The sequence below is a fragment of the Seriola dumerili genome, unplaced genomic scaffold, assembly GCF_002260705.1.
Source record: "Seriola dumerili isolate Sdu_G_001 unplaced genomic scaffold, Sdu_1.0 BDQW01001299.1, whole genome shotgun sequence".
Lineage (NCBI taxonomy): Eukaryota > Metazoa > Chordata > Actinopteri > Carangiformes > Carangidae > Seriola > Seriola dumerili.
The window spans coordinates 1803886-1827655 of record NW_019175554.1 but is presented as its reverse complement, the minus strand read 5'-3'; the positions used below and the strand labels follow the sequence as shown (position 1 = coordinate 1827655).

Below are 23770 nucleotides of genomic sequence, written 5' to 3'. Positions count from 1 at the left end.
TTTGTTGTTGTGTGCTGGGGAGCCATCACCCCAGGCGGGGGGGGGGGGGCAGAAGCCAGCAGGCTCAACAAACTGGTAGAAAACTCTTGTTCTATTACAGAGCTGAGCCTAGACACCCTGGAGACAGAGGTAGGAGTGTAGACTCCAAAATGGAATCTATCTCAGACAAAGCCTTCAACCCTGCACAATATGAGCTGACACAGCCATAAAATACATTTACTCCCCAGCTCATCTGTACGAGGTCTACCAGGGGCTGCTTCAAGTTATCATTTGTGCCAGTCATAATGCACAGCGCTCACTGCAGCAGCGTCCTCAGCCTCAGCCTCAGCCAGAGAGGAGGGTGCTGAAGTCTGGCTGCCTGGAGTGTTTTTATACACAGTGCTCTGGGGCATTTTCTCAGCTCTTTCTCTTTTCTGAAACCTCACAGTACAACAGAAGCAAATACACCAACTATTATGAACTCATGCTGTAATAATATATACTGTATTTGAAACAAGAATCAACTTTTCTGGCACAATCTCAGCAAAAATTGGAAGTTATATGTTTCAGTATAACAGAATTTACAGCAGGCCTATAGAATCGTCCAGTTACTTCTTTATGCAAACAAATATTTGTTGTTAGATAAATTAAAATAAAAACTTTGAATGACAAAACACAGAAAAAAGTGATGTAAGGATATAAAACATATATATGTCATATGTAGGAAAAGCATGTGATCTGTACATGTTTTGAAATGCTTTTTAAGACATCAGTGCCAATATTTCCATCTGTAAATTATAAATCTGATCTAACTCTACTGTGAATAGCTAACAGTGTGTGTGTCTGTAAGTCTAACAATAGAGTCAACAATGCCCTCCCTGCATATGCCGCATATGTAAGGTGTCTTGAATATACTCCAATGTTGTGATTCCATGCTGTCATTAAATCTCATGCATTTGCCACAGTGCTGCAGTTTGTGTGTTCTACTCCAAAATAATATGCAAAATATCACACTGTATGTTCTGCTTCTTGTCTTCCAGTCCCATTTTCTGGGATAAAGACCTACGTGGATCCAGATACGTATGAAGACCCCACTCAGGCTGTGGAGGAATTTGCTAAAGAGATAGACCCCTCGTACATATGTATCGAAAGGGTGATTGGTGCAGGTAAAATCAATACCAATCAATAAGTTCTGATAATGAGTGATTCGTGAGATAGATCTAGGTTATTTTGTACATGTAATTATTTTAATCTAGGTATTGTGTCCTAAATTGATGTTACACAGGCATTTGTAAAAAGCACATGAGAGTTTATATATTGAGTAACAATCTTATTTTATAAGAAATGTTAAATCCTATGAAGTTACTTTTAAATTATTGTAGCCTCTTAGCAAACTGAGCAAACTGATTTTAAAGTAGTTTATTATATTTTACCTTAGAGAAGCAGAGCCACTGCTGCTGACTGCGAATAATAATGTTTGATGGTTCATTAAATTGATCAGATTGTTTCTGCCATTTGTCCCATGAGTAATAATGAAGGTGCCTTCCATTTGTCTGGTTTTTGTCACATGAGTGCCATCTGCTGGAGGCAGTGTGCGATTACCTATTTTCAAAATTGCAGGGCAAATGCAGAACACTGTGGTGTCACAACTTGCCTCTACACAGGCACCAGCCGTGGCCTGAGGCATCATGTTTTCAGGTTGTTTGCAAATGCAATATCACAGGAACGCCTGGAGGGAATTTAATTACATCTGACACAAACGTCCACTTGGACTCAAGGATGATCTGATTAGAATTTGGTGGTCAAAGGTTACTGTGACCTCATTTAACCATTTTTGGCCATAGCTCAAGAATTAATACACTAATTATGACAAAATACACTCAATACCGTTCATTTAATTCTTTCAAAGTCATTACTACATATATTTTATGATATCTGGACAGACATGGATTCAAACTGCAACTTGACTGGTTGGAGGAGGGATACAACCACAAGCAGCAATGCTAGTTTGAACTTTAAGTTTTGAGAACTGTCTGACTTAAAATGTTTATTTCTTTGAAGCTTTGGCTGGTTTAAAATTTAAAAAGCCTTTTCTACTTTACTAAGAACAAAAAACATCATAAAAAAAGGCAGCAATGAGTTCTACAGAATATTACAGAACATTACAGAACTCTAATCATTCCATGAGACTTAATCTGTGCAAATTTTATTATTTTTGTTGCAGAATATGTAACACTATCTCAAATAAGTTGTATGATATGCAAGAAATCATGCATGCATGTGCGTACTGTGTTTTTGCAGGTGAATTTGGAGAAGTCTGTAGTGGTCGTTTACGTAAACCTGGAAGGATGGGCATCGCTGTGGCAATAAAGACACTTAAAGGTGGCTATATGGACCAACAGAGGCGAGACTTCCTGCGTGAGGCCTCAATCATGGGACAGTTCAACAACCCCAACATCATCAGGCTGGAGGGAGTAGTCACTAAGAGTAAGATCTTTGTATGTCTCTTTCTGTGTGTGTGTGTGTGTGCGTGTGTGCGTGCACATGTTCATGAAATTCTTTACTTTAGTCTCTTTTCCCTGTTTGTCACTTGAATCATGTATTTTACCTTTTCCTCAGGTAGACCAGTAATGATAGTGGTGGAGTACATGGAAAACGGAGCGCTTGACTCATTCCTCCGGGTGAGAAGAATATGTGCTCACAGATGTACACTTTCTTTCCCTGAGGAGATATTGTCTTCATGACACCATATTTATTCTATCTCTCTCTCTTTCTCTCTCTCTCTCTCTCACACACACACACACCCACACACAACTATTCCAGACACGTGATGGTCAGTTCACAGTGCTCCAGCTGGTGGGCATGCTGCGTGGCATTGCAGTAGGCATGACCTACCTTTCAGATATGGGCTACGTTCACAGGGACCTGGCCGCTCGCAACATCTTGGTGGATGAAAACCTGGTGTGTAAGGTGTCTGATTTTGGCATGTCCAGAGTCCTTGAAGATGACAGTGAAGCAGCCTACACTGCTACAGTGAGTGTGGATCTAACAGTAGGTGCAGGATGAGTTATGGTGGTACATTCTGAATATCTCCTTAACAATCTTATTCTGTGTTGCTGTTCTGTGTCAGGGAGGAAAGATACCAATACGCTGGACAGCACCAGAGGCCATCGCTTATGGAAAGTTTTCCTCAGCCAGTGATGTATGGAGCTACGGCATTGTCATGTGGGAAGTGATGTCATATGGCGAGAGGCCCTACTGGGAGATGTCCAATCAAGACGTAAGCTGCTGATGACATTAAAACTCCATAACCACTGAATTGTGGCGAACCCAACATGCCATTTGTATTTTAGTTTATATTTTATGAGGAGAATAGCTACATTAAAAACTGGAGCAGTCATTGTTCTGTTTTAGATGCAACATTTAGTTTATTGATGTTCGTCTCAGGTCATTTTATCAATTGAAGAGGGCTACCGTCTGCCAGCGCCAATGGGTTGCCCTGTGACGCTGCACCAGTTGATGCTGCACAGCTGGCAGAAGGAGTCTAACCAGCGCCCACGCTTCAACGACGTGCTCTCTTTCCTTGACAAACTCATAATCAATCCCAGTGGTCTGCTGACTTTGGTGAATGATGTTCAGAGGTAAGCACTGATCAACACAGACACTGTGAAATTTTACATGTTTGAGCCCACTAACTACAAGTTGAGTAAACTTAATAATACAATCTGCTGTTTTCTAAATCATAAGATGTGGTTTTATTCTTTTCCTACTTCCCAGGCTGCCATTGCTTTCAATTTCAGTGGGGTATGAAAATCGTGTTGCACAGACTTGCTTGAGATAAAAACACCACAGTGAATATTTAATTTTTGTCAGTTATCGCAGCATGGCAATGCAGTTGTAAGTAGGATTTGTTTGGCAACATTGAAGGTTCGAGTGTCATATGCCTGAAAGTATTGCATAATGTTTTTGTGGTCTATTATTTGAAGATCAAACAAATGTGGAAATCTTGAAAAGGATGATGTTGATTATAATTGGGGCTCTTGAGTGTCTTAAGTGAATGTAAGTGATTGAGTAGAAAGTTTTCTTGCATTCCTCACATCATCCAGCAACATTTTTTTTGTTTTGTCAAAAAAAAAAAGAAAAAAAAGAATAACACTTCACTACTTGTCTTAACCCTATTTCTTCAAGATTCCCCAAGCTGATTTTCATACCAGATTGCACAAAGTGAAACCAATGGCTTATTTGAAGGTAGAAGGTTGGGAAATGGTTAATCGTAATGTATACATGGTTTGCAGCTCATGGGCTTAGATATGAGGAATATGGGAAAATGCTGTTAAAATATCATACATCCTCTAGAGGATGTATGAATGTGCTCTGCTTAACTTTGCATTTGTCATCCTAGTTACCCTGACTCCCCAGAGGACATGCCAGACTACCCTCTTTTCATCTCTATCGGCGACTGGCTTGACTCCATCAAAATGAGCCAGTATAAGAACAACTTCCTAGCAGCAGGATACACAACACTGGATTCCATTTCAACCATGAGTATAGAGTGAGTGAAATTATACAGAGTGCAGCGACAGTATCAAGGAGCACACTAAAAGGAAACAAAGTAGCATCAAAGAAACAGGAATGGAGATGTTGTAATAAAAATGATTCCACTATTAAGCTGAAGAATATATTAGCACAGTTTGTGTGTATCATGTAGCCTTCCTTTAAATATTTGTTATAATTTTTTGATGATGATGCAATAATATTATATATGTGTTGTGGCTTAAAGCTGTATCATCATGAAGCTGCAGAAAATGTCGTTCCAAGTTGCAGAATTTCCTGCGCACTCTGACATGAACTATATTATGACTACTATTACAGCATTTTGTCCTGCTCTTCTAAATATGGTTATTGTTTTTATGATCAACTTCTCTGAATGTGCTTGTTGCAGGTTAAAATGATGTGGACACGTCGTTGCATGTTTGTCATGTAGGTCTCTTGCTCTTCTCAAACTATTAATTTCAAACTGCATAAATTTTCTTCTCCCCTTTAGCGACATCAGGCGTATCGGTGTCTGTTTGATTGGTCACCAGAGGAGAATTATAAGCAGCATACAGTCTCTGCGCCTGCAGCTTCACCACATCCAACAGAGTGGCTTCCAAGTGTGAGACCGTTGCACAAAGACAGACTGTGTGTGCTGCACACTGAGCTGGAAACAAACCAGAGTTCCTTTGCATCGTCATTTGACTAATTGCACCAGACTGTTAGGTGTAGCAGGTACCATATGCTGCTCACGAGAGAGCGATCCGCCGGTAGACCACATGTGGTCTAGTTAATACACACTCATCATCTTATGGATCATTATCAATACAGACTCCACAACAATCAACCTCTGTCAGCATTGGCCAAATGCGGTCTCTTTATTATCTCAGCAATTACTAGCATTCACTTGAATTAAGGACTTCTTTTCTCTAGTGTCTATTCAAGTGTTCACCAATACCTCTTCTCTTTCCGAGTGACAATCCAATGGTTTCTATTGACTTTGAATGGTCTCAAGTCTGTTACCTCATGACCAGAGAAGATGTGGATAGAATATAGGGTATGGTAACGTATGGTACAGTGTGTGACTTTAATAGCAACCTTTCCAGCTGGTTTAAGAATCAACTCACCAGAAATAAAGATCGACAGAATGGTAAATACAATCATGTTTTTTGAGCTGAAGACCGCTGAATGTCAAAAGATTTTATAGAAATGTATGTTCTATCCTCATGATAATGCAGTATGTCATGTACAAAAAGTCTTGTGAAAGTTGTATGTTTTATTCAGTATGTTTGTTCCTTAATAAACAACCCTATTTTAATACTTAGTTTTCTCTCAGACTTTAACCACCCCAGGCACCAACATCTATCTCTCATGCACATTAGCGCAGGTATCCATGGATGCATCTTCTCTCTCTCTCACAAACACACACACGCACAATAACAGTGTCCTCTTAATTGTCACTCAAGAGACTGACACGTTTTCTGGACATGAAGAATTGTCAGGTGAGTTTGTCAAACAGGTGTTTATGGACAGTTATAGACTAAAGGCATACAGGCTTCATGAGCCAAAGCCAATGGTAAAATCTACACATTTTTATATTTCATGTGGTATTCTGCTTTTTACAAAGACAGCCATTTCTCAACTTATTTCTAAGTTGTTTTGTCCATAGTGATATGCATAAATTAACTAGCAAATGCAGCTGCAGGGATGAAACAAGAACTGACTTTTTTTGTAATTAAAGTAGGATGGTTGCACAACAGAATATAGTTGCATCATACTCAGCATAACTAATTTTAAGCCCAAGAAATATTTGCAGTAAGATGTTTTAATTTCCATGGCAATTTCATTGAGTATTGTTCTCTTTTTACCCATTTTATATACTCTATTCTGCTTGGCCACTGTCTTGTGGAAGGTGTATGTTGGTGTAATGAAACATTACATTCAGGAGGGTAGTTGTGTGGGAAATAGTGGAGTTAAGTACCCAGGGCCCCTTCAGTAGAAAGGACCTCAAAACACTTGTAATAAAAGTTTGGATTTTATCTGTAATTTAAAAAAAATGCGTTAGTAGCATTAAAGGCAATTTCTGTTAGCTGAGTAAATTGTAAAAATCTAAAACCATATTAGTTCCTCAGGTGTTCATGCACTTCATTACTTATCACCCTAACAACCACCCCAGGTGCATTTGATGACTAGCTAATTCAGATAATTAGTACAGGTTTGTCAATGACAGATGATGACCTCAGCCTTCTTTGACCTGTAGGTGGAAGGCTTGAGCCAGCTCAGTGGTCTCCCAGCAACACAGTGTAAATAACTTGGGCTTTTCCTCTGTAGACTAGAGCGCATGAGAGTGGAGGAGAAATGAATGAAACACTGGTTTGATCCTGGTTATTTACTGAACGTTAAGTGCATCCTGAAAGCAGGACCCCAAGGCTACATTACAGGTAAAATCCAGCTCTACAAAACAGTGTGGGAAACGATAATACAAGCTAACGTTAGCGATATCGTCACCAGCTAGCGTGTTAGCATTAACTGTAACGCTAATACTAAAGTTAAGTTCCAAACCTGTGTTCTTCATCCTGTGTCATGTCTGTGACTTCCTTGTAAAACTGGCACTATAGCAGTGCCTTTGCCTAACGTTAGATACTGCCTATGTAATCCCAGCAAGCCGAAGTAATTAGTGGCTAAACGTTAGCTAAGGCTAACTAGCAACATTAACAACAAGAGATTAACTAAATAGCTGTTAGCGAATGTTAATTACGTTACAACCTGGTTAGCATGTTAGCTTAAACTAACGGTTAGCGAGTAAAAGTCGTCGATAATGTTACTTGTTGATAGCTGCAATTAGCCATTGCTCTGTAGCTAATACACACATACAGTAAATCTCCTCTTTATGTTTAATATAATGTATTTAGTTAGCTGCTTGAAGTTAATCCAAACTCGTAGAGTCTTTGCTGGTCAAGTCAGGGGGAAAGTTCAACAGTTATTTGCAATGAGAATGAAATGTAATCCTTTCCCAACCAACACACGTTCATTCACTGATTTCCCCACGGTTTTTTAATTGCCACATTATAATTGTCGTGGAAATTGTTAATTTAGTTAAGTATGCTTGTGCTTACAAGGAATTTGACTCAGACACAATAACATTATTATTGTGGGACTATGATGTCAGAATGCTAGTCCAAGAAAAATGAAATAATTTTTTTTTTTTTAAATCGTTACATTAGATATAGATATAATACAAAACATATAACTATTTTGTACAGGCAAGTAGGTGAGAAAAAAGATGCATACATACAATACAGCAACAACATACAATATCTATATACAAGGCAGTTTCTGTAAGTTCTAAACAAGCGGACAAGTGGTGCAAGGTATGGAAGAGTGCAAGAAGTACTGAAATAAATATTAAATGGTTATTATAATAAAATGATATAATATTACTTTATATACACTACATACAGTAGGTGGTTGTTTGTAGTATGTGTATGTATACATGTGTATGTACAGAATATACAGCCTGCTTGTATTCATTCATCTCTGATAACCATTGGAGGTGATTAAACAGACAGGCGGTCAGTGCAGACACATCTTTAGAATAAATTTAATTTTAGGTGGTGTTGTCGTGATCCTTCCAGTATTTCCCTGAAATAGCCCGTTTAATCTATATGATCCTATTCTTCCTGTTTTTATGGTCTTTTTTTGAAGATCAGACAGACAGCTGATGGTTGCTGGATAGCAAATGGGGCTGTTTGACAAGTTGGCAGGATGGCTGGGGTTGAAGAAGGAGGTGAATGTGCTGTGTCTCGGCCTGGACAACAGTGGAAAAACCACCATCATCAACCAACTCAAGCCTTCCAATGTAAGTCTGCCTGTTTCTGGCATAACTAATGTGAGAAATGTTATTCACTCACACAGCACATTAATTAGTGATTACATGAATTTGAAGTTGTACACATTCCTCCTCCATATCACTGCCCTTGCTGTCTTGTAATTAGGTTTTGTGCATGTTTCCATATTTACAGTCCAGTTAACTAGAAAAGAATGTCAGATATATTGCTAATGTGTGCTTCCACTTTTAGCTACTGTTGATAAAACACTGCATTTGTCTTAAAGGCCCAAGCACAAGACATCGTTCCAACCATTGGCTTCAGCATAGAGAAGTTCAAGACATCCAGGTAGCTGTTCATCATAAGACAACACATTGTTGGACATTAAGTAAAATTCAAAGTCCAATTAATGTTATCTTTCAATTAATGTCACCTTTTCCAGTTTTCCTTTTTCAGTCATCTGTTCAAATTCATATATTGTCTGATGTTTTTTTAACTGTATAGAATTGTCACTAGAGCATCTCTTCTCTTTTCTTCTCATCTCTACTCTTCTCTTTTCTTTTCTTAGTCTTTCCTTCACAGTCTTTGACATGTCTGGTCAAGGCAGATACAGAAACCTTTGGGAGCATTACTACAAGTGAGTGTACTGATGGCACAAAAACAATAACCTCCTCTGCCATTTATGCATTTGATATACATATTAATATTTCTCATCTCTTTGTTCCCAAGGGAAGGTCAGGCTATCATATTTGTCATTGATAGTGCAGACAAACTGAGGATGGTTGTGGCCAAAGAAGAACTGGATACATTACTTAATCATCCTGGTAAATTCATTCATATTGAACACGATTCTTCATCTTGGGCTTGCATGAGTTTGAATCTCTGCTGACCCACCTGGTTTATCGCCTTCTTGGGCTATGTGAAGTCTAGACAGCACAGTACATAAAGAAAGGTTTTGCACTTTGTGATAATTATTATATTATATATACATTTTGTTTTGCCGAATAAAGCTAATTTTTTATAAAGTTTTTTTCCCCAGGTTGTTTTTGTTTCAAAACATTGTTTCTCATTATTTGAAGTGAATGACAATCTGAATTTATGACAGCTTTCCTCTCTGTCTCTCAATAGATATTAAACACAGGAGGATCCCCATCCTGTTCTTTGCTAACAAGATGGATGTCAGGGATGCTCTTTCATCAGTCAAGGTCTCACAGCTACTCTGTTTGGAGAACATCAAAGACAAACCCTGGCACATCTGGTATGACCATACATGCATCCTTATTTGCTTACTTATTATGCCTGAGTTCCAGTGCCATTGAGAAAACATGTATCACTGATTAATTGTAGTCTACTGTGAAATAATACAGTGTGGTGTCAGCACACACAGAATCTGCTGATTAAGTATGACAGTATGATTTATTCATTTATCCCTGCTCTTTTAGTGTCGACAAACACAGCTGATTACCTTGAACAAGCAGAATGTGACAGTGACTTGTTTCCATTAAAATAATAAAGTAGAATGTCCATGCAAATTGTGTAATAAAAATGCTGGACAAAGGACTGAGTAATACAGTGTTTACTAGAGTTTAGGGACCCAGCTGGCACCAGCAAAATATTTGCATTTACTGTAGCTGGTTGATATGAAGAGGATGTGACACAGAGCAAATATGTGAGTTTTGTGTAACATAGAGGTGATTATACTCAGAGTTTTGACTGTTTCTTTCATAGTGAATATAGCACGATACAAAAACCGTCTTAATTTACACTTTCGATATGTTTCAGTGCCACAGATGCTCTGAAAGGAGAAGGTTTACAGGAGGGAGTCGACTGGTTACAAGGTATGATGAGATTTCACATGAATCAAAGAGAGAGTGGGAGTGTAAGGCTTATTCACAGACATTTTCCCTGCGTTAACACAACACAAGGGGCTGTGTTGGTGGGGAAGCTCACAGTGCAGTTTAATAGAACTACACTGTTCAGTATAGTCCACATATTATCTTTTACGTACTGTTTTTGTGGTTAGTTAAATATAAAAAACTTATACAGTCAAGCCTGAAATTATTCATACCCCTGGCAAATTTTGACTTAAAGTTACTTTTATTCAACCAGCAAGGTTTTTTTTGACTGGAAATGACACAGGCTTCTCCCAAAAGATAATAAGACGATGTACAAGAGGCATCATTGTGTAAAAAAATATTTCTCAGCTTTTATTTACATTTGAACAAAAAGTGGCATGTCCAAAATTATTCATACCCTTTGCAAACTTTCACAGTCTATGCGAAAATCCAAAGTTCTATACCATTCCAAATGGTCCAAGCTGTTCTAAAGCATCCTAATTACCCTGATTCATTGGGAACAGCTGTTTTAATCAACAGGTGAAAAACAGCAGCTCTCTGCAGTTAGTTTGTGGACAGTCATGGCTAAGACAAAGGAGCTCACTGAGGACCTGCGGCTGCGCATTGTGGCTGCTCACAAGTCAGGAAAGGGCTATAAGGCCATATCTAAATGTTTTCAAGTTCCAGTGGCTACAGTGCAAAGTATTTTATAATTATTATTATTATTAAAAAATACAAGACGTTCCGCACTGTGAAAAATCTCAGAGGTTGTGGTTGGAAGCCAAAAGTGACACCTGTGCTGGCCAGGAGGATAGTGAGAGAGGTGAAGAAGATTTCAAGGATCACCACCAAGGCCATCGGACACTGCACACTGCTGGGTTCCACGGAGGCAGACCAAGGAGGATGCCACTTCTCCAGATAAGGCACGCAAAAGCCTGCTTGGCCTTTGCAAATGATCATCTGGACAAAGAAGAAGACTTCTGGTCTTCTGTTTTATGGTCAGATGAAACAAAAATTGAATTGTTTGACCACAATGATGTATCCTTCATTTGGTGTAGAAAAGGAGAAGCCTTCAACCCTAAGAACACCATCCCCACTGTCAAACACGGTGGTGGGAACCTAATGCTTTGGGGGTGTTTTTCAGCCAATGCACCAGGGAACCTAATCACAGTAAACGGCACCATGAAAAAAGAGCAATACATCAAGATTCTCAACAACAACATCAGGCAGTCTGCAGAGAAACTTGGCCTTGGGCACCAGTGGACATTTCAGCAAGACAACGACCCAAAACACACAGCAAAAGTGGTGAAGAAATGGTTAGCGGACAAAAACATTAACATTTTGCAGGGGCCCAGCCAGAGTCCTGACTTGAATCCAATTGAGAATCTGTGGAGGGAGCTAAAGATTAGGGTGATGGCAAGGAGACCCTCCAACCTGAAAGAGTTGGAGCTCATCGCTAAAGATGAATGGGCAAAAATACCAGTGGAGACACGCAAAAAGCTGGTCAGCAATTATAGGAAGCGTTTGTTTGCTGTAATAGCCAATAAAGGCTTTTCTATTGATTATTGAGAAGGGTATGAATAATTTTGGACATGCCACTTTTTGTTCAAATGTAAATAAAAGCTGAGAAATATTTTTTTACACAATGATGCCTCTTGTACATCGTCTTATCTTTTGGGAGAAGCCTGTGTCATTTCCAGTCAAAAAAAAAAACTTGCTGGTTGAATAAAAGTAACTTTAAGTCAAAATTTGCCAGGGGTATGAATAATTTCGGGCTTGACTGTATATAGGAAGGTTGAGTTTTCGTGTATATAGAATTATGGACCTAATATTCACTTTATAACCCAGATTTGTGTTATGTTAAATTAACCTTGCAACAAAATTTTGTATGTGGCTAATTTGAATGAACATTTTTGGTCAGGATAGCGACAGTGTTTGTAAATGTAAATATTTATCAGGTTTTGATAGGGTTTTGATGCATCTGTTTGCATTACTAGGTGATAAAAATGCCTTGTGTCATAATTTCAAGCAAGTGGAAGATATACAGCACATTACTCTATATTAACCCTTATGGTCTGCTCCACTACATCAACAACATTTACTTTTTTTATTGTGTTCAATGCTCTCATTCAAATCCTTCCGTAGATCAAATTATTCAGTGAGTATTGGGTGTTTTGTAAGTGTTGTATTATTTATTGTTGCTGTGTAGCTGTAGAAGATTGTCTAAACTCCCCTAGTTTTATCTTACCGTATTTACTATGTTATTGTGACTAGCCGAGTGAGCTAGCATGTTATTCTGAGCCTAAAGTCTGTGTAAAGTTCCTAGACCTCTTCCCATATTCAAAATTTAGTTTCTTCAGCTTCATCATCTGGTGTTGATGTCTGATACCAAATTCTTAAGGGAACACTCCAGATGAAGTCTGTCCCTTGAGTATGACGAGTTTCAACACTTGGCTTTTTTATAGAGGACAGCAGTCATCGTCAGTTTGGATTTTCAGCATTTTTTTTTTTTTGTGAGGATAACTTGCTCTATATTTGCTGATTAACTGTATTCTTCACATTTTTTCCAGATCAAATCAAAACAATGAGAACATGAGGACCTGAGGAGGGACACGCCCGAAGTAGCAGCATCCATGGAAGTTGTTTTTGTGAAAGATGTGTTGACCATGTTTTCAGAGGTACAATGGGACAGTAATGTTTTTAATAGGGTATTTAGATTGTTCTTGGGTGTGTGATCAATGGAAAAAATTAGTACGTAATTTGATTCTCTGGTACCAGTTAAGAACCGTAAAAATGCCTCCATCAACAGTTCTAAGTCAGTGAGAAACATCAACTTCATCACATTTATTTTTGGCAAATTCTTATTTTCCATACAGTCTTTTTGACTTGAAACTGATAGATACAGATGTATTGAAAGAAACAATAATGTTTTAAAAAATCCTCGGGGAAAGTCTACCTCCATTTACATTATCCATCCCATTTCTCAATATCTTTGTGTACCAGGCATCATGATAAACTATAGCTGCTCTTTAATAAGTCATTGTGGATGGTGCTGTCTTTCTTTTAAGGAGCATGAATGCCTGGGATGTCTTGTAGAAAATGGTTTGTGCTGCCTTCCCTGAAGAGACAACAAGTGTGACAGTTGGTGGATTCAGACTGGCACTACATTAATGATGTAAACTAAATATATTATGCTGTTTTTCCACTGGCTCACTATAACCTATATTAGCTTTGGTGTAGCCTTGTGAGCTTCCCCTGCACTGTTACAACAGGGGATAAATGCTCTGATCTACAATTTTAAGGCTGTTGCTTGAGAGCTTGTAACAGTCTTTTCCTGTCTCAAGCCTCAATGCATCAGATATTCTAAAAACAACTTTTGACCGTCATGGAAGATACATGTGATATATGTGTAATGGGCTAAAACATTCAAAAAAACATTCAAAAAACATTCAAAACGACCTTTCAAAGGACTTAAGAAATTGTTTCCACCTCTAGAATATGCCAAATTCTCAATGTTTCTTTTCTTTTTTTCCCCTCTTGTCTCTCAGGGCCTCTGTAGATACGTTACACAGTTAAGTCAGGTATCATTTACTTCTACAGCAGAGGCAAATTTACTGGTATTTGTTTGAATAATACCAAACATTTTTATCCATTCTTTAGCCTTTCTTTAATTTGCAGATAATGCCATCTCACTGTCACATTAAAAACAACAGTTACTTTATGTTTACTGCAGCTAATAACTACATGCAGCTCTGCTCATGTTTGGTTACCATTGCTCTTTTTTTAGTAGCTGTGAAAATATATTTTGCATTTTGAAGATTATAATTGTAACCAAAAAATTGATTTCTAGGGCCCAGTAGATCCTCTTGTGTATATATTGTTACTTGTGAATATGAATATAAAAGTAAATATAGGTAATAGTTACCTTAGCTGTAACAAATGATAAAATGATTGTCATAAATGAATGTCAAATTAGTTAGCCTGTAAAGTTTGTTTATAAGTCAAAACTTCTCTTTACAAAGCTAATTTTCAACTAGTGTTTTTATCTTTGCCTTATTTCATTGCTCAAAAGAAAAACTGTATTTAAACAAAATGCTTCTTACAATTTACTCATGGTAAATTCAGTTATTCAGAGGCAGACAACTGAAAAAACATCTGCTCAGTCTCGTCAGAGTTTATAATGCAAGCCTTTGGTCTTCTTCAGTCTCTGACTGAGAGCTTGCATTAAAACTACAGATCACTTTGTGTGGTTGCTTCTTTTTTGTCTGATGGTGTTTGCCAAGCTCCATCACTTTTTTTGTGTTTCACAGTTTTTGAGAAGTTTCAAGGCAAAAGGAAATAGCTGATAAAAAGTTTAATAAATTTGTCAAAATAATAGTTGCTCATTTCTGTGAAAATACATTTTTGGAGTTCTCATACAGTACAGTCGTTTCAAGACTGTACAATACAGCTATATACAGCAAATTTAGCATCTTTGATCGACAGCCATGTCGTGTTCATGGTTTCAAATATTAACTGTAGTGTATTACCAGAGTGTATGGGTTGAACAGGACAAAACGATAACTTTTAGTTTTGTGAATTTAGTCCCACAAGTTAGGAATGACTGAAAAGTCAGTTCATGGTTAGTCTGGCCATTTCAACAGATTTACCAGCCATAGAAAACTTCACAGATACATTTCATGTAGAACGAGTTAAAAATGAAACCTTTACATCATCAAATACTTCATCATTTTAGCTTAAACACAAGCTAAAAGTTCAGCTGCTGTTCCTGTCAGGCAGTTTAAAAGTTTTTCATTTTGAAAGTTACAGATAATGTAATGTTTCCTCTGCAAGGAGACATTTCTATTGAAAAATGGTCCCTGTTGCTTTTAGCCCACTCATGTCAGACACCGTCTTTTTATACCACCACTGGGGGACACCCAAGTCCAAAATATTCAGAACTACTCATTGTGGCATTAAGGACACCACATTGATCTTGTAGTGTTGTCTGTTTCTAACTGGAGGTCATTTACGAGTTGTAATTTAGTAGGAGACACATGGTCAACTTTCATAACCTCCAGACATCTTACTTCATATATTCAGAACAAGGAGAAGGTCTTTGTGAGATCATATTTCTTGTTCTATTTCAAAACAAGGACCCTCTGAGCTTACCTTCACTTTAGCATAATAGAAGTTATATATTCTTCCTTCAAACTGTATTATCACATGAGCTACGTGTATTTTGTTTATTACACTGTATGTGTTAACTTTCAAAGAATAAATGCAGAGGAAAACAAATATTTTTTCATGTTTTGGGATGTTATGGCGCAATGATTGTTGCTCAAGTTATCTGTGGAAATACTACCTTCTCTTTCTCTCTCTCTCTCTCTCTCTCTCCTCTCTCTCTCTCTCTCTCCCTTCCAACTTCTCAACCAATGGTTGTCCTCAGCGGTGTCCCGCCTCTCCCAATCACCGTCCTGCATTTGTTCCAATTCTTCCAAACCCCGGGAAACAGCCAGCGAATCAGATGGCCGGATTTGTTCCAATTTCGAGAAGCCAATCTTTTGCCGTCCAATGGGAGAGCCGGATTTGTTCCAATGTCTGAACTATGACGCTCCCGGTCAAGGCGAAGCATTTTCTTCCTAGAAGACCGTGGTAAAGACGTAAATACAATATTCACTCGTTTTAATCAGATATTTGGGGAAAATAAACTTGTTTGTGACTGATGTATTAGTCAGACTTCGCTTACTGAAGGGTTTTTACGGCTCGTTGTGAAACACCGAGTAATCGTTATCACTGTATACACCATATATTTGCGGATTTGTAGTTCTCAAAATTTCACATTATCATTTTAACTTCGTGGAATTCGTGATAGACAGTATTTGTATTTGTTGTGAGCTAGCCAGCTAACATTCATGTTGTTTAACCCGTCTTTTAGGCTAAAAACATTCAAAGGTCAAAACATTAAAAAGTCAACACAAACATGTCAGTAATTATTCATGTTAATGACAGAACTCAGTCACAATTAGCTGGTGCCTTCATAGTCACATGATCTCAGTCCAGTTTAACAACAACTTCACTCAGACACTTAATCTTGGTTTTTCCTCTGTCACCGTCTGGGAGATAATGCATCACTGTTCTATGTTTATCAGGCGGCCACATTATTTACAAAGACCTCAATTACACTGTACAACAACCCCTGAAGCTTTTCTCCAGTTTTGTAACAACTGGGTATCGAACCGCTGACCTCCCGGGGAGGGAGAGACCCGGAGCATCTGTATACTGTTGTATTTAAGCTCAGACTGTTTGATATAGTCGAAATAATAATAGAATTTCCCAGAGAGAAGAATATGCAGTAAGTTTTCTCTCTCTCTCTCTCTCTCTCTCTCTCTCTCTCTCTCTCTCTCTCTCCCTCAAACATCTTGAGCACTGCCAGTAACAGCTGCTCATTAAACCTCAAGTTCCTGGCCCTGAACAATTTATTTGGTTAAACATAAACATTCATTTATACAAGTTCTGAGCATTTGTGTTGTTATGCAATGCAGCACACAGTTAACTTAGTAAATCGTGTGTTGTTTGTATCTTTATGCTGATATAATGACATGATTAAGGAATGTGTATGTGGCTGTGTAAAGACTCAGCTTCAGTGTTTGTCTTGTAAAAGTGTTACGGTCATGTTCCAGCCATCTGTCAAACATGTAGTTAGAAACAACTCCAGCTGTCTTTTGGCTTTTGGCATCAGTAGTACATGGCATCACTTGTTAGATGTCAAACTAAATCATATCCAAGTCAGTGTTATTCTAATTACTCAACCTATTCAAATTGTGCTTCAAATTTGTATTTTCATGTTAATTTAAATAGGAATCAGAAAGCCCTCCAAAATGTACAGTTGAGCCCTTCAAGCAGGACTGAATAACATTGTTATCATTTTTGCACAATTAACAGAAACACTTTATTAGAGCAGAGGAGAATTTTTTTTCTCAAGGAGTTGCATTAAAAGCTTTTCTTTAGTCGAGCATATTGGCTTAAAACACCTGCCATTGAAAACAGACTGATTACAGCTGGTTCTCTTTACAGATGAAACATCAGAAATAAATATTAGTTCATCACGTAATGAAATTTATATATGCATATAGATGGTGAAAATAAAAAAGTAACAACGGCCAGACAGCCAAGTGTACATTAATGTAAGTTTGAATTAATGTTATCTAGATAAACCAGGTACAAATATATTGGGCTCTTTGCGTGGTGGTGAAACTGGTCTGTTGCCAGAAGGGGGCGTAGTTTAAAACAAACTTGTCTCCCTTTCTCCTGACGAGTGATACCTCGGTTCTCAAATAACTTCTTCATACAGCTGTTTGTGCACCATGTGTGCCTTTTTTTTTCTTTTTTTCTTTTTTCTTTTTTTTTTATAAGTCTGACAGTATCATTAAATCTCTGCGCTGCTCCTCAGGATCCATCCTAATTGGGTGCCTGTCAGTTCTGACAAGAGGAGCCCAGATTAAACGACTTTAGGAAGTAGAGGTCATTAAGTAGACACAGTTCATTGATATATATTCTGAAGGGAAAGTGGCAGATACAGTGCACTTAAGTGATGCCTAATTGCTGAGAGGTGAGGAGCGTTTTTAGGCCACAGGAAAGGAGGAAGAGTAGGAAGAGTGGACCGTCTCTGCTCAAGAAGATGCTGAATATTAAACCCCAAAGAGTTCAAACTGCTGTAGAAAGTACTTAGAGGGGAAAAAATGTTGAGTAGGCCTTCTAAATGTCTGTAGTTTTTTTTTTTTTTTTTTTTTTTCAATTAACGCATGGATTCATAATTTTCTTCTGTGCAAAACGAGGACATCGGGACGGTTTCTCATCATACTCGGTCGCGTAAGAACAGTTGGTGTGGAGCAAAGTTAATTGCGGTTGTAAGGTAAAATGCCAGCTGGAGAGAGAGTGACAGCGGATAAAAGGCCACATGAAGTATGGCTGCGCATTTACGCGGCTGTTACGCACTGAGTTTGAAGGAGCAGGAGCCACGTGAGACACAAAACTCTTCCACTGAATGTTGATACTGATTCCTTAACGTGTAAAAAATGCAACGTTGATATCAAAATTCATGTCATGACATTCTATTATTCAAAAGAAAAATGTAAGATGCCCACCCGTCCCGGTTATTGAGTAAAGGCATTTCTCCTAGCCTCCTCCAGTCAGCTCAGCGCGCGCACTCTGACGTCTTTCCATGCGAGGTCCTCATTAACGGGGACGTTTGGTGTCTCTGACGTGTGTGTGTCGGTCCTCTGACGGCACCTGCCCCCTTATAAGCCTCAGTAAGTCACCCGGGAGACCTCCACAAACGCTTCAGTAGACGGTTCCTCGCGGTGCAAAGGGGGACGAAGCTCTTCATCAACCGTCTAACTGCTCTGCTCACTGCTCTCCGCCTCAGGTGCCCCAGCACATGACTCTAGAAATACTTCAGGTAAGTTTTGCATGTGTTTTTCAAGTTGTTGTAAACGGGTTATGAAATGGCATTTTGGTGGATGATATCTTATTAATATTTCGCGTGGCTAAAGTGGAGCTGTGCAGGCAACAGTTCATATTATTTATTAGGCTATATATTAGGCTACAAGGTCATATCTGTATCATGAATGCTGTGCGTAATTTGAATTTTACGCGCATGTGTCCAGAGAGAAGGACAAGATGAGAGACCGAAAAGAGAGGACAGGTTTGACCAATTATCACAGATTTGTTAAGTTTATTTTTGTTTATTTTATATTAAAAAGGCAATGTATGACACTTAACTGTATTTCTTTTTCTTGAAGAGGAAAAAAATAACCACAAAATCGAGCTTGCAGGTTTCTTATCAATGCACTTTCACTTTACTTAGAATGATAATGACATAATGAGTTGAAAGTCTTATTTGTTTGTTTGTTTGTTTTTATAGAAAATGACATGGCTCTCAGGATCACCGTTATCTCTTAGATATTATATAGACATTATAATATTTCTGAGAGCACATTAAATCTTCTAAATCAGTAAAAGACAATCATTTCTATTATGCTATTCTGATTCTTTTCAGCTTGTGCTTTTATTTCACACCAGCCTAACTGGTCAAAAATGTGTCCCAGCTTGTCCTAATGCAAAAAATAAATAAATACCAAATTGTTAGATTCTTAATACTTTATGTCTCATCCTCTTCCTCCGTGGGGTCAAGCAGGTCTTCATGCCGTCCCGTTCCTAGCGGAAGACCGGTGCGACAATGACCATCCATGTAGAGGGGCTTGTGGCTATCGCGTTCTTCTATCTACTGATCCTGTTCGTGGGCATCTGGGCGGCATGGAAGAACAAGCACTCCGGGGAGGCGGAGGGCACCGACCGCAGCGAAACCATCATGGTCGGCGGGAGAGATATTGGATTATTTGTCGGTGGATTTACCATGACAGGTGAAGTTTGTATTCATCAGTCAAAAACCTTATAGTGGCTATATGACCGACTTTAAAGTGGCTTTAAAATGATTTAGACGTTTAGATGAATCTTTTCTCTTTTTAACATGTGAAAAATCTGCTGTTTTTCAGTCTCACATGACTTGGTTGAGGATGTTTCTTTTGTTTTTTTGTTTTTTTTTTTCAAGCAATTTGTAAGACCATGTCTTTGTTTAAAAATTGTGTGTATTGGCAGCTGCTAAGTGATTTTCCTCATGGAGGAAACAAAATGATAAGAGCAGGTGTTATTATTGAATCAAATGTCAAATAGATGCCATTTTTATTTAACTAGATTTTTTCTTTAGCTGTGACCTTTTTTTTTTTTTGATTTTCAGCAACCTGGGTTGGAGGAGGATACATCAATGGCACAGCTGAATATGTGTATCTACCAGATTTCGGCTTGGCTTGGGCACAAGCTCCCTTTGGATATGCCCTCAGTCTGGTTGTGGGTGAGTGACGCTACATGTTCCTCTTGTTTAAAGCAATTTAAAAATCCAGATGTATATTTTCTGTCAGTAGGTGAATAGCCAAGGATTCTGGGTGCCACTTACACACCTCCAAACATTAATACTGACTACATATCTGTTTAAATCTATGTGTGTGTGTTCCTCTTTTCAACCTTTTCAATATTTTCTAAAGAATCTGTTCGAAATAAAACTACAAATTTATATAAATGGCCACCTTTAGGACTACAAGAGGTTGTTCAGTCAAGATTTAGGCCCCAGGAGCTTTGGATGGTTGGTGACTCATGTCCCTCTCACAATGACGTCTCAGTCAGTATTCTATACACTCTCTTTATCCCAGGTGGTCTTTTCTTCGCCAAGCCCATGCGCTCACGAGGTTACGTCACCATGCTGGACCCTTTCCAGCAGCTGTACGGGAAACGCATGGGCGGCCTTCTCTTCATACCTGCGCTCATGGGTGAGATCTTCTGGTCTGCTGCCATCTTATCCGCCCTTGGTAAGTTCATATTTTCTGTCTACAACAAAATTAGAGGTTGTTGAAGGCAGTGAAGTCAAAGTGTGCTGTGAGTGTTTGTTTCTCATGTCACGTTGCTCATCATATCCGTCCGTCTGTTCTTTCGTGACCTCAGGTGCTACTCTGAGCGTCATTGTGGACATCAACATTAAGATGTCAGTGGTTATCTCAGCACTCATTGCAATCTTTTACACCCTGGTTGGAGGACTGTACTCTGTGGCCTACACTGACGTCGTGCAGCTCTTCTGTATCTTTGTTGGCTTGGTAGGTTCATAGTTATCTTGATAGCATGAGAGGCACAATTTACAGTAACCATTAAGCCTGTATGTTTGTGTTTGTGACTGTCAGCTGTACTTGTTTGTGGCCATCTACAGTGGATCAGTGTCCCCTTTGCTTTGACCAACCCTGCGGTGTCAGACATCACCGTTACAGCAGTGAAGCAGGTGTACCAGTCGCCCTGGAGAGGCAGCATCTCCAAGAGCGACACCTGGGTCTGGATCGACAACTTCTGCCTCCTGGTACAGCAACCACGAATTACCCGTCTCTCACTTCATCAGAGTTCAGTCCATTGAAACCAATACTTTCTCTAATTGGAAAAAGGTCTAAAACTGATACCATTATTCTGAAGCTGTTATTGATTAGTCCAGTGGTTGATTATCAGACAATCCATCAGCCATCATTTTGATCCTCAGTCAAGTTACTGAAGAAGTTGAAATACTGAATGTTGCTAGTTACAGCTTTTCAAATGTGGTAACCTGTGATGTTCATTTAGTTTTTGACATTTTGTAGACAAATACTACAAATTAATTACTCTCATAAATAATCAACAGATTAACCAGTCATGATAATAAATGCTTGTTGCAGCCATAAAATACCATAGTCACTGACAACTCCTGTTAAGGTGTACACACTGATTGTAGCATGGACATTAAATAATTTAGTAGAACCCTGTGGGCTTTATACTGTAAATAAAATTGACCTGGCATGTCTGTGTCGGACGTCAGTTCTGCGAAGGCTATTCACTGCTCTGTGATTGTGCTACAGATGCTTGGAGGAATACCCTGGCAGGTGTATTTCCAGAGGGTGCTGTCTGCCTCCTCAGCCACCTACGCCCAGGTCCTCTCCTTCCTGGCCGCTTTCGGGTGCCTCGTCATGGCTGTGCCCTCCGTTCTCATCGGAGCCATCGGGGCCTCCACAGGTTAGAGAGCTCACACGTTACTCTGCATATGCATAATCCCTGCGTGTGGGTGGATGGGTGAAGGTTGGGGTGGGATTCTGTCGGAGGTGTTGGCTGTGTGTGTGTGTGTGTGTGTGTGTGTGTGTGTGTGTGTGTGTATGTGTGTGTGTGTGTGTATTTGTATAGCGGGGGCTCTGGATGGGTGCATGTTGCCCTTAGATCTGAGATAGCCTGGTAAATAGCAGCTGGTTCACCTCATCCATAATGAAGCAGCAACCCGTTTAATAACCACGCTGGTTGTGTAAATATTACATTAGAGGGAGGCAAGGGACCAAATTAGAGGTTCCATCTCCAGATTTCTAGGTGTCACATTCCCCGGTGAACAAGTGAATACACAACTCTGTTCTGTCCTTTGCTATAATATGAGCTACCATTTCAAAATTAAAATTACTGAGGTGAAAATCTTCACAGCGTATCTTTGCAAGCAGCAACATTTTATTATCAGGCTTGAAGTTCAACCTTTTTTATTCCCATTATCAGTAAAATTTAATTTATTTTAGCATCAGAGAAGAAAGTAAATGGACAAAAATAATGTTCCACTACTAACATATTTCATTTTCTAATGACTGTGCATGTCTGTTGCAGTTTTAAATTTGTTAAGCCTGAATTTCATACTGTATATTAAGTTATCTGTGCCTTAAATTGTCATTATATTTCATTGTATATTTCACTGATTGTTTAATTGTGAATCAATCGTTGTGAAAGTAAGGTTTCTCTGGAGGTCACGTGGTTATTCAGTTATTAATACTACAGTACATGTGTACTGTGCATACTAGATGTGTCCTTTTAAATGTTTGTTAAATCTTTCCCTTGCTCAGACTGGAACCAGACAAGTTATGGTGCCATCCCTCCTAGAGAAAAGGAAGAAGCAGACATGATTCTACCCATCGTGCTCCAACACCTTTGCCCGCCATTCGTGTCTTTTTTCGGCCTGGGCGCAGTGTCTGCAGCTGTCATGTCCTCTGCAGACTCTTCCATCCTTTCAGCGAGCTCAATGTTTGCGAGGAACATCTACCAGCTCGCCTTTAGACAGTCAGTGAGTACATGTGTGTGTTTCTGTTCCGGCACCAAATACATCTAAATGTTTTTTTTTTTGGCTGTTCTGCATATGTTACAATCCTTTTTTCCGCTCCTCTCTATCTCCTCAGGCGTCTGACCGTGAGATCGTGTGGGTGATGCGTATTACTATCTTTGTTTTCGGTGGCCTTGCCACGGTGATGGCGCTGGTAACCGGGACAGTTTACGGCCTGTGGTACCTGAGCTCAGATCTAGTTTACGTCATCATCTTCCCCCAGCTGCTCAGTGTGCTCTTTGTCAAAGGCACCAACACGTACGGCTCGGTGGCTGCATACCTGTTTGGCATGCTGCTGCGTATAGGTGGAGGTGAACCCTACCTGCAGCTGCCTCCCTTCATTTATTACCCTGGCTGGACCACCGAGAAGCGGATGCACCACATGACTGGAGAAATGGAGGACGTCGTCATTCAGAAGTTCCCCTTCAAGACCGTCTCTATGCTCGCCTCTTTTCTGGGTAATGTTGCTTTCTCCTACCTGGCCAAGTACCTGTTTGAGAGCGGCAAGATTTCACACAAATACGACTTTCTCGACGCAGTGGTGTCCAAGCACAGTGGAGAGATTATGGATAAGACGACGCTTGTGACTCGCAGCAACAACATCGGGCTGTCAGAGATGGCGTCCGTCAAACCGCGCCTGAGCGTGACCTTGGCGGCCGCCTTCACGCGCCGCGACACACTGCCGACAGAAACAGTGGAGGAGGAGGAGGAGGAGTACAGCCCTGACTCCTCCCACCACGATGATGAATGACAAACTCAGGATGTGATTTAAAAAAAATAAAATAAAAAATTGAAAACTGAACACGTGACTAAACTGCCAGAGAACTGGTTACTCTGTCAGACACTCGAAAATCATCCTTCCTTGG

At 39.3% G+C, this 23770-nt stretch overlaps 3 protein-coding genes across 4 annotated transcripts in view; all 3 read left to right on the top strand.

Annotated features, from left to right (window-relative positions):
- LOC111238331 (ephrin type-A receptor 6-like) overlaps window positions 1-5185 on the top strand; it is a 43520-nt gene extending 38335 nt beyond the window's left edge. The window contains exons 13-20 of the mRNA XM_022767782.1: window positions 1020-1145; window positions 2281-2466; window positions 2599-2660; window positions 2803-3012; window positions 3110-3259; window positions 3427-3620; window positions 4382-4531; window positions 5024-5185. Of these exons, the coding sequence (XP_022623503.1) occupies window positions 1020-1145; window positions 2281-2466; window positions 2599-2660; window positions 2803-3012; window positions 3110-3259; window positions 3427-3620; window positions 4382-4531; window positions 5024-5138 (1193 nt within the window). The 3' untranslated portion in view covers window positions 5139-5185. The remainder of the gene's footprint in view (window positions 1-1019; window positions 1146-2280; window positions 2467-2598; window positions 2661-2802; window positions 3013-3109; window positions 3260-3426; window positions 3621-4381; window positions 4532-5023) is intronic.
- A 1624-nt stretch (window positions 5186-6809) lies between these two features.
- Window positions 6810-15437, top strand: LOC111238438 (ADP-ribosylation factor-like protein 6). Of its 2 annotated transcripts, none has more exons than XM_022767942.1 (8): window positions 6810-6953; window positions 8223-8371; window positions 8626-8687; window positions 8908-8976; window positions 9069-9163; window positions 9468-9597; window positions 10122-10177; window positions 12745-15437. In XM_022767942.1, the coding sequence occupies exons 2-8, from the start codon at window positions 8252-8254 to the stop codon at window positions 12768-12770; spliced, it is 558 nt and encodes a 185-aa protein (XP_022623663.1). In that variant the 5' UTR covers window positions 6810-6953; window positions 8223-8251; the 3' UTR covers window positions 12771-15437. The 2 variants fall into 2 exon arrangements, with proteins under 2 accessions (XP_022623663.1, XP_022623662.1); XM_022767941.1 differs by having other exon boundaries at window positions 8218-8371.
- A 3957-nt stretch (window positions 15438-19394) lies between these two features.
- Window positions 19395-23655, top strand: LOC111238344 (high-affinity choline transporter 1-like). The gene is made up of 8 exons (XM_022767797.1): window positions 19395-19578; window positions 19953-20066; window positions 20422-20577; window positions 20711-20859; window positions 20970-21113; window positions 21640-21793; window positions 22651-22868; window positions 22981-23655. The coding sequence occupies exons 1-8, from the start codon at window positions 19395-19397 to the stop codon at window positions 23653-23655; spliced, it is 1794 nt and encodes a 597-aa protein (XP_022623518.1).
- The last annotated feature ends 115 nt before the right edge of the window (window positions 23656-23770 follow it).